This window comes from Cherax quadricarinatus, chromosome 86, assembly GCF_038502225.1.
Source record: "Cherax quadricarinatus isolate ZL_2023a chromosome 86, ASM3850222v1, whole genome shotgun sequence".
In the NCBI taxonomy this organism is placed as follows: domain Eukaryota; kingdom Metazoa; phylum Arthropoda; class Malacostraca; order Decapoda; family Parastacidae; genus Cherax; species Cherax quadricarinatus.
Genome location: NC_091377.1, coordinates 6,024,366 through 6,036,062, shown reverse-complemented (window position 1 = coordinate 6,036,062; position 11,697 = coordinate 6,024,366). Strand labels below are relative to the sequence as shown.

At 37.3% G+C, this 11,697-nt stretch overlaps 1 protein-coding gene across 3 annotated transcripts in view; it reads right to left on the bottom strand.

Annotated features, from left to right (window-relative positions):
• Gcn5 (Gcn5 acetyltransferase) overlaps positions 1 to 11,697 on the bottom strand; it is a 62,398-nt gene that overhangs the window by 23,603 nt on the left and 27,098 nt on the right. For all 3 annotated transcript variants that reach the window (XM_053797454.2, XM_070103600.1, XM_070103599.1), the window contains exon 14: positions 9,024 to 9,254. In XM_053797454.2, coding sequence (XP_053653429.2) covers positions 9,024 to 9,254 — 231 coding nt within the window. The remainder of the gene's footprint in view (positions 1 to 9,023; positions 9,255 to 11,697) is intronic.

The following is an 11,697-nucleotide window of genomic DNA, read 5'->3' as shown; positions in this document are numbered from 1 at the left end:
GCTGATAATTCTGTGCACTGGTGAGGAAGGTGATCTATCCATGAGTGTAATGCTAGTATAATTCTGTGCACATCTTAACTCTTTAAAAATTTATGAAGAAATTAACTAAATTTTACACAAAATCAAAAGAAACTTAACCATATTTAAGCAAAACTGAAAACAATCTTAACTGCTTTATGTTGAAAGCAAATCATATTTTTGAAACTGAAAGAATATACAGTAAGAGCAATGAAAATATTTTATTTTCAAGAGAAAGCATAATTTCATCTGTGACTCATGTTATTGCTACACATATGGTGGAAAATACACAGGAAACAAGTATTAGAAGTACAGTAATATAAATGGTGGTTTAACAAACAGGACAAACAACAGAATGTAATCAAAAGATGATAAAGGAAATTAACCAAGATAAACTTGAAGCAAAAAATAAAATTACAAAGATTTTATATACCAATACTGATGGAGTGATATCAAATTAATTGAAAACTTTAGAGATTTAATTAAAAAGTGCCAGATATACAGTAGTTAGCATGGTATAACAGAAAGAGAGAGAAAAATATAATAAATTACTTTTTTTTAATAATACTGTACTCAGTGTGGGAAAAAAACATAACTGTTTAAAAGAGAGAAAGAATAACAATATTTGTAAAAAAAAAACACTAAAAACTATTAAAATTAAAGCAATAAACATTATGTAATACAGAAACCACTGGAGTACAAATTTAAACAACAGGAAATAAAATTATATTAATATTGTGTATATTACACTATTTAATTCTGCTATACAGGGGTTAAAAAAATGTTGATAAACACAGTAGGAATTAATAGTAAAGAAAATGCATGCAGTGACACCACTGCTGACATTTATATGATACCAAGGTGACATCACTTTGTAGGTGACATTACAGTGGAACCTCAACTTACGAGTTTAATCCGTTCCGCGACCTAGCTCGTAACTCAATTTACTCATACATGTATATTAAATCAATTTTTCTCATTTAAATTAAGTGAAATGTCATTTATCCGTTCCAGCAGAATTTCTGCTCTTGGTAAGCAGGACAAAATACTTTGATATGACACTAATATCAACTCTACGGCTTATTTATCTATCACAATTCCTCTAGTATGACATAATAAACAATATAAATAACATAGAAACATACACAAATAACCCGCACATAGAAGAGAGGAGCTTACAACGACGTTTCGGTCCGACTTGGACCATTTACAAAGTCACAGTGTGACTTTGTAAATGGTCCAAGTTGGACCGAAACATCGTCGTAAGCTCCTCTCTTCTATGTGCGGATTATTTGTGTATCGTTCCAGTCACAGTATTGTGCCTTTTTATGTTATTTAACATAGAAACATGATATATACTTTAGAATGAATAAAATATGTATGTCATTATGTGATGAGCGGTGGCAGCCATTGCCACTCCCGCACTGACCATATCTTCACATTCTTCCCCTTCTAAAAATGGAGTGTTTGTAAGGCTAACTGCAATAGATCACTAGTTTCATAAGGAAAACACTGAAACCATGTACAGTGGACCCCCGGTTAACGATATTTTTTCATTCCAGAAGTATGTTCAGGTGCCAGTAATGACCGAATTTGTTCCCATAAGGAATATTGTGAAGTAGATTAGTCCATTTCAGACCCCCAAACATACACGTACAAACGCACTTACATAAATACACTTACATAACTGGTCGCATTGGGAGGTGATCGTTAAGCGGGGGTCCACTGTATTTATAAATAAGAAATATTGTATAAAAACATAATAAAGAATGTAAAGAAATAAACTGGTTTTATAATGTATGTACATATTTACCTGGGAGAAGAGATGGAGGGTGGAGGGTGGAAGATAGGCAGAGCCATGTATGCTGTCAGTGGCCCTTAACCCACAACCCACACACCTTCACCTCGCTTGTATTTATCTATGATTTCATGCTTTAATTCCATGGACATCATCATCTTTTTCTTCTCAGCACTGTCCTTTGCACTTACTTTCTTAGGACCCATGGTTAGAAAATATAAATTTGGCAAAATAACTCTACAAAATGCAAGCAAAGTATGAGAGAAATGCATCCACTGCTCAGTGGATGTTTTGGCATTCTCTGCGCCAACTAGTAGAGGTGTTTTGAAGCTCCTCATTATTATTATTATTAATTTAGGGAACCGAAGCTTGCTCGTTATTATTAATTTTTTTTATTAGCATATCAGCTGATTCCCACCAAGGCAGGGTGGCCCAAAAAAGAAAAACTTTCATCATCATTCACTCCATCACTGTCTTGCCAGAGGGGTGCTTTACACTACAGTTATAAAACTGCAACATTAACGCCCCCTCCTTCAGAGTGCAGATTCTGTACTTCCCATCTCCAGGACTCAAGTCCAGCCTGCCAGTTTCCCTGAATCCCTTCATAAATGTTACTTTGCTCACACTCCAACAGCACGTCAAATATTAAAAACATTTGTCTCCATTCACTCCTATCAAATACGCTCATGCACGCTTGCTGGAAGTCCAAGCTCCTCGCACACAAAACCTCCCTCCAACCCTTCCTAGGCCGACCCTTATCCTGCCTTCCCTCCACTACAGATTTATACACTCTCAAAGTCATTCTGTTTTGTTCCATTCTCTCTACATGTCCGAACCACGTCACCAACCCCTCCTCAACCCTCTGGATAATAGTTCTGGCAATCCCACACCTTTTCCTAATTTCCAAACTACGAACTCTCTGCATTATATTCACACCACACATTGCCCTCAGACATGACATCTCCACTGCCTCCAGCCTTCTCCTCATTGCAACATTCATCACCCATGCTTCACATCCATACAAGAGTGTTGGTACAACTATACTGTACTCTCATACATTCCCCATTTGCTTTCATGGACAAAGTTCTTTGTCTCCACAGACTCTTAAGTGCACCACTCACCCTTTTCCCCTCATCAATTCTATGATTCATCTCATCCTTCATAGACCCATCTGCTGACACGTTCACTCCTGAATATCTGAATACATTCACCTCCTCCATACTCTCTCCGTCCAATCTGATATCCAATCTTTCGTCACCTAATCTTTTTGTTATCCTCATAACCTTACTCTTACAACCCCATCTAAAAATATATTGAACAACCATGGTGACATCATACATCATTGTCTAAGGCCTTCTTTTACTGGGAAATAATCTTCCTCTCTCCTACATACTCTGATTTAGGGAACTGGCACACAGATCCAATTCCCCTTGATGCTGGTGAGAGGCTCTTGATCTAGGGAATTGGATCTGTGCTCCAGTTCCCTAAATTAATAATAATAATAATTATTATTTTTATTATCACACAGGCCGATTCCCACCAAGGCAGGGTGGCCCGAAAAAGAAAAACTTTCACCATCATTCACTCCATCACTGTCTTGCCAGAAGGGTGCTTTACACTACAGTTTTTAAACTGCAACATTAACACCCCTTCTAGGTAGTAGGTTGGCAGACAGCAACCACCCAGGGAGGTACTACCGTCCTGCCAAGTGAGTGTAAAACGAAAGCTTGTAACTGTTTTACATGATGGTAGGATTGCTGGTGTCCTTTTTTCTGTCTCATGAACATGCAAGATTTCAGGTACGTCTTGCTACTTCTACTTACACTAAGGTCACACTACACATACATGTACAAGCGTATATATACATACCCTTCTGGGTTTTCTTCTATTTTCTTTCTAGTTCTTGTTCTTGTTTATTTCCTCTTATCTCCATGGGGAAGTGGAACAGAATTCTTCCTCCGTAAGCCATGCGTGTTGTAAGAGGCAACTAAAATGCCGGGAGCAAGGGGCTAGTAACCTCTTCTCCTGTATATATTACTAAATGTAAAAGGAGAAACTTTCGTTTTTCCTTTTGGGCCACCCCGCCTCGGTGGGATACGGCCGGTGTGTTGAAAGAAAGAAAGAATTTGAAAGGACTTAATTTTTTAAATGAGTTTTGCCATTGACCAGTTTTACGTATTCTGCACGATATATATATATATATATATATATATATATATAGAGTATATATATATATATATACTATATATATATATATATATATATATACACATACATACATATATATATATATATACATATATATATATATATATATATATATATATATATATATATACTGTATATATATATATTATCTGTATATATATATATATATATATATATATATATAGTATATACATATATATATATATATATATATATATATATATATATATATACATATATATATATATATACTATATATATATATATATATACTATATATATATATATATATATATATATATATATATATATATATATATATATATATATATACTCATATATATATATACAGATATTATATATATATATATATATATATATATATATATATATATATAGTTACCATATATATATATATATATATATATATATATATATATATTCTCCCCACATACACACACACACATATACATATATATATATATACATGTATTTTTTCTTTTTCTTTTTAACAAGTCGGCCATCTCCTACCGAGGCAGGGTGACCCAAAAAGAAAAAAAATCCCCAAAAAGAAAATACTTTCATCATCATTCAACACTTTCACCTCACACATAATCACTGTTTTTGCAGAGGTGCCCAGAATACAGCAGCTTAGAAGCATATACATATAAAGATACACAACATATCCCTCCCAATTGCCAATATCCCAAAACCCCTCCTTTAAAGTGCAGGCATTGTACTTCCCATTTCCAGGACTCAAGTCTGGCTATATAAAAATAACTGGTTTCCCTGAATTCCTCCACTAAATATTTCCCTGCTCACACTCCAACAGCTCGTCAGGTCCCAAATACTATTCGTCTCCATTCACTCCTATCTAACACGCTCACGCACACTTGCTGGAAGTCCAAGCCCCTCGCCCACAAAACCTCCTTTACACACACATCCCAATCACATTCTACCTATATAATGAGACTTTATGATCTCTGAACCATTTTCTGCAAAATGTGCCAACCAGGTTGTAATGGTCTTGTAAGCCTGCAGGCTTCTAGCAGCAGCAGACAGATTAATCAAGCAATCAATGGGGACGTCTGGCTTCAGGTTGAGCTCTAAGTGTATAAAAACATTCTTAACTATTCACAGGTATGTCTCTGGGAGGTTGCTTTGTGTTAAGGGGTAACTTCATGAATAACTTGTGCCACTAATCCATAAGCATCTAAGAGCTACAGACCTCTAAGTAGTACCTGAATCCTCTGCTAAGAATTCCCTTTGTTGCTCACACTATCAAGTGTAGTGACTGGAGTAGTTTGCAATGATAAAGAAAAATGTGGGAAAAACAGTAAATTGCCTTAGGAAGTGCACACTGTACAATATGAAAAAAAACATAAAAATTAACAGCTTTAGCCAGAGGTGCAAAAGAAAATTAATAAAAGCAAAAACTGATGAACAGCAGCAGCAGTATTCAACGAATGGTGAACATGGAGGTGGACGAACACAAGAAGTGAAAGATAAAAGAGAAACTTTTTTGAAAAGGTGTATCCCACTGCCTCCTATTTCCACTGTAGTGCTTGCACTGTCAACTGATGTACTATAACCCTACCATAAAGAAATTCACCTACAATGGATGCATTTTCACTGTTAATCTAGTATTACACAACTATATTTCACTGCCACACATCAAAGTATAGCAGTCTTCTAAAATATTCAACCAACTTGTAATCTTCTAGCAGTACTCTTCAGTGGATTCTTCATAGCCCCCAGAGCTCATTCTTTTACATATCTTTTAGATATTTTAGCAACTACAAGCTTATCCTCAATCAAGTTCCTTAAAAACATGCAACATATGGACCATCCTTAAATCCACTTCTTTCAATGGTGTCCCACACTATAACTCCTTTACAAAAGCTACTTTTCCTGGTTTGGAGCATATCTTCAATATCTTCCTCATTCCTACTCTTCCAAATTCATTTACAATATATTCCCATTCTAGTATTTTGCAAAAAAAAAAAAAAAAAAAATAATGTCAATTTATAGAAATAGTCACATCATATACTCTTTATTAACTTTAAACACTAAAGTTTTTATGCCAGACAGCCGTGAAAGCATGATACATTTTCGTCTAACTCCAAAGATTAAGTTAATTCATGCCTCTTATAGTTTCAACACATTCTTCATTCCACAAAAATCCTCTACTTCTATCAGCCTCCTTTCTACTCAGTTTTCTAAAACTATAAACATGAAGTATGCCTTCTGTTTTACCTACGCATTATATAAACACATTATCATCAATGTGCTGAAATGAATGCAAACTCACACCTTAGTAAGACTTTCCAAGTTGCTTATTATCTTAAAATTATCTCCTGTTGTTTCACTATAAAACTTACCTTTTTTAATAGACTTATTTTCTGCAATTTACTGCACATTTTATAATCTTTATACAATGGATTACTGCATCCATGCAAATGTCTGATACTTTAAACTTAATGCATGGTATAAGTTCATTTCTTTTATAATTACCAATTAGCTTAAAGCTTTTCCATGTCTGGTCTTATCTCCATCCTGCTCCAAAGTCCAACTTTCTTTAGCATACAATCATCCCTCCAAATTTATGGGCTTCCTTATTTGCAGATTTAGATTATTCAACATTTTTATTGGTGGGTAATCAGCAAATAAATTCAATTATTCAATTTTTCTGGATCAATAGCTTTCCCATGCCCAAATCTCATTTATTTTGGTCAGTATTTCTTATGATGTCGATTTTTTTATTTATTTTTTTTTAACACACCGGCTGCCTTCCACCAAGGCAGGGTGGCCTGAAAAAGAAAAACTTTCACCATCATTCACTCCATCACTGTCTTGCCAGAGGAGCGATTACACTACTGATATAAAACTGCAACATTAACGCCCCTCCTTCAGAGTGCAGGCACCGTACTTCCGGTTTCCCTGAATCCCATCATAAATATTAAACTGCTCACACTCCAACAGCACGCCAAGTCCTAAAAACCATTTGTCTCCATTCGCTCCTGTCTAACATGCTCACACATGCTTGCTGGAAGTCCAAGCCCTTCACACACAAAACCTCCTTTACCCCCTCCCTCCAACCTTTCCTAGGCTGACCTCTACCCTGTCTTCCCTCCACTATAGATATATACAGTGGACCCCCGGTTAACGATATTTTTTCACTCCAGAAGTATGTTCAGGTGCCAGTACTGACCGAATTTGTTCCCATAAGGAATATTGTGAAGTAGATTAGTCCATTTCAGACCCCCAAACATACACGTACAAACGCACTTACATAAATACACTTACATAATTGGTCGCATTCGGAGGTGATCGTTATGCGGGGGTCCACTGTACTCTCAAAGTCATTCCATTTTGTTTCATCCTCTCTACATGTCCGAACCACCTCAACAATCCCTCCTCAGCCCCTCCTAATTTCCAAACTACGAATTCTCTGCATTATATTCACACTACACATTGCCCTCAGACACAACATCTCTACTGCCCCCAGCCTTCTCCTTGTTGCAACATTCATCACCCATGCTTTGCACCCATATAAGAGTGTTGGTCTCTTTGCTTTCATGGACAAAGTTCTTTGCCTCCACAGACTCCTCAATGCACCACTCACCTTTTTCCCCTCATCAATTCTATGATTCACCTCATCTTTCATAGACCCATCTGCTGACATGTCCACTCCTAAATATCTGAATACATTCACCTCCTCCATACTCTCAATATTAACCATATTAGGGTGATATGTAAAAGCAATATAAAATGAATACAAATCTAAGAAAAATTTGGACAAACTAGTTCTGTATTATTCATAGTTTCCAATTTCATGGGACCATGAATCTGGAGAGTTGACAGTACATGTATGTACTAAATTTCCAATGTAGGTCTTTGTGAATACCATTTATAAATGCCAGCACATACAAAATTTTTCAATTTTTATTTCTTCATTCTATCTGCTCTTTTACCTGATTATACATTTACATTTTTATATTATTATTTTTGTTTTTAACACACCAGCCATTTCTCACCAAGGTAGGGTGACCCAATAAAAAGAAAAAATGCTTTCACCATCACTCATGCCATCACCATCCTGCCAGAAGCATGATGATACTACAGATCAGATGCCCCTCCAAACTGCAATATCCCCACCCTTCTCCAAAGTTCAGGCATTATACTTTCCACCTCCAGAACTCAAGTGCGGCCAATTGGCTTCCCTGAATCCCTTCATTCATGATACCTTGCTCATATTCCAACAGCACATCAGGTCATAAAGACCACTTGCCTCCACTCATTCCTATCTAACATGCTCAGATAAGCTTGCTGGATGCCCAAGCTCTTCACATACAAAACCTCCTTTATCCACAAATAACCCGCACATAGGAGAGAGGAGCTTACAATGACATTTCAGTCCAGTCCAAGTCTGACCGAAACATCGTCATAAGCTCCTCTCTTCTATATGCAGGTTATCTGTGTATTGCCCCAGTCACGGTATTGTGCCTTTTTTTTGTTATTCTCCTTTACCCTCTCCCCCCATCCTTTCCTAGGACAACCCCTACATCTGCGACAGATTTATACACCAACCAAATCAAGTTATTTAGCTCCATCCTCTTTAATAAAATGTCCAAACCATCTCATTAACCTCTTTTAGCCCTCTGGATAATACTTTTAGTAACCCCACACCTCCTCCTAATCTCCGAACTATGAATTCTCTTCACAATATTCACACTACATATTAACCTAAGACACCAGATTTCGTGGGAAAGAGTTAAACACACAAGGTTATACAGTTCCTTTACCTCATAGATTTCCCAATTAACAATATGGAGAATCCTGCAACAAATGTTCCATTATATTTTTATTTAAAGTATTTAAAATATTTACCACAAATGAATTCCTTAGTTTAAATATTGCCTCCTAAATTAGTACTGTGAGAATACCTCATCTTGCTCTGAAACAAATAATGGTTGAAACTTTTAAGCACAATACCAACATTGCAGAGAAGTGTCTTAAGCATGCTGTGTAAACATTCAGGGTCCTGCTGCTGCTCATGGGTAGGAGATCTGGAGGAACGGGAGGGAGTTGCTGGGCCCTTCCAGCCTGCTTCTCGAATTCCTGGGATACTTTCAATGGGAATTTCTCTCACCCCATCTCTGAAGCAAGTCAGCCCCGGATGCACCTTACGAATTTCACTCTGTTTCCTCTCTATCAGTTTTTTAATGATCTGTAAGGAAATTATTATAATAGTTACAAAGATTATAAATATCATCAATAAGCCTTGATAGCATGCACATAATTAATTTTTTGTATTTGTGGAAACACTAAAATTGCAGGCATCATGCAGTGCCCTGGGAATGGGAAGTAATCAGGTTTGGTCCAAGGAAGGGAAGGGTAGCTTCAATTACCTGGCTCAACAGCCCTTCATCAGCATTAAAGTATCTCCCTTCCCTGAAGGAAATATGCATTTACAATATTCTCAATTGATTTTAAGTACTGTACTGAGAAATACTTATTTTTTTTTTTCAATAAGTCGGCCATCTCCCACCCAGGCAGGGTGACCCAAAAAAGAAAGAAAATCCCCAAAAAGAAAATACTTTCATCATCATTCAACACTTTCACCACACTCACACATTATCACTGTTTTTGCAGAGGTGCTCAGAATACAACAGTTTAGAAGCATATACATGTACAGTGGTCCCTCAATAATCGTCCATAATCCGTTCCTGGAAGTGGGACTATTATCGAAATGGAAGATTTTCGAATCAATTTTCCCCATAAGAAATAATGTAAATCCAATTAATTCGTTCCAGACACCCAGAAGTATCAACAAAAATTTTTTTTTTACCTAAAAGATAGATTTACATGCACAAAAGAATGAACATTCAACATGATAGTTACCTTTATTGAAGGCTGTTGTTGATGAATGGAAGACAGGGAGGAGGAGAGAGGGAAGAGAGGTTATTTGGAAGGGGAATCCCCCTCCATAAGGACTCTAGGGCACTAATAAAATGTATAAATGAACATTGGTAATAGGGGTAGTTGATGAGTGGAATGGTCTGCCTAGTAGGGTGATCGAAGCTAAAACATTGGGTAGTTTCAAATTTAGGTTGGATAAATACACGAGTGAAAGGGGTTGGATTTGAGTCGGACTTGCACCTGAGCTTATTGCTTGGGTAGCATTTGTTCTGTTAGTGGGTTGGATTTGTGAAGGACTGGCCTAGTATGGGGCAGCAGGCCTGTTGAAGTGTTCCTACTTTCTTAAGTTCTTATTTAACATCACACTTACCAGTAGGGTGATAGAGGCTAGGACCTTGGGTAGCTTTAAGAAGAGATTGGACAAATATACGAGTTGGAGGAGCTGAGTTTGATTTGTGTCATTGGGTACGGGAGTAAATCCTTATCAAGGCGACCTCTGCCTGGGGCTACCCAAGAGATGGCTCCCGTGCCCAATGACACCAATCAAACCCAGCCCCTCCCACTCATATATTTGTCCAGTCTCTTCTTGAAGCTGCCCAGGGTCCTAGCCTCTATCACTCAACTGGGAAGACTGTTCCACGCATCTACAACTGTTAGAAAATCAGTACTTACCTATGTCCTTTCTAAATCTAAATTTATCCAACTTAAATCGCCTAGTGAGAATGGCTGGATTTGAGAAGGAACTGACTTCCCAACGACTACATTCTTACCTCTACTAGTGGCCTACATCTCACCTCCTGGCGGTATATAAGGCTCCATCCTGTTGCTTCAGTTTTTCGCTTCAATTTGTTCTACACTCCTCTATAGCGCTAAACGTCGCATGAGTGGGAGGGGCTGGGTTTGATTGGTGTCATTGGGTGCGGGAGTTGTTTCTTGGGAAGCTTTGGGTGGTAGTCGTTTTGATGGGGACCTGCCTCGCATGGGCCAGTAGGCCTTCTGCAGTGTTCCTCCATTCTTATGTTCTTATGTAGCTTTGGGTGGAGGTCATTTTGATAAGGACTTGCCTTGTATGGGCCAGTAGACCTGCAGTGTTCTTCCATTGTTATGTTCTTATTGGCTATTTGTTTGTGTGAGGGAGGGATGGCAAGTTTATTGTTGGAGAATATGACACTAATATCAACTCTATGGCTTATTTATCTATCACAATTCAACTAATATGACATAATAAACAATATTAATAACATAGAAACATGGAATATACTCTAGAATGAATAAAGTATGTCATTACGTATGTCACGAGAGGTGTTGTGTTGTGTTGTTGTGATGAATGGTTTGAAAAACCGACAAGTTGTGTTGTTGTTGGGTATATAAGGGCCACTGAGTGTAAGCTGTCCATAATGGTGGTGAAGCAGCAGCTGGGTCGGCGGTGGTTTTTGTAGCCCTATATAACTCCAACAACATTGGAGGAGTTGGCAGAATCACTGAATCACTAAAGAAGGAACCCCCTACCATCACTACGACCTTCTACAACTGGTAACAGAGCTACAGATGTCCCTCTTAACATAATGATAAACGGATCACCTATCACAAAGCTAACAGAGGGAAAATTCTTAGGAATCCACCTTGATAATAGACTCAAATTTCATACACATATACAACAAATTTCTAAGAAAATTTCCAAGACTGTAGGCATACTATCGAAGATACGGTACTATGTTCCACAGTCAGCCCTCCTGGCCCTATATCACTCT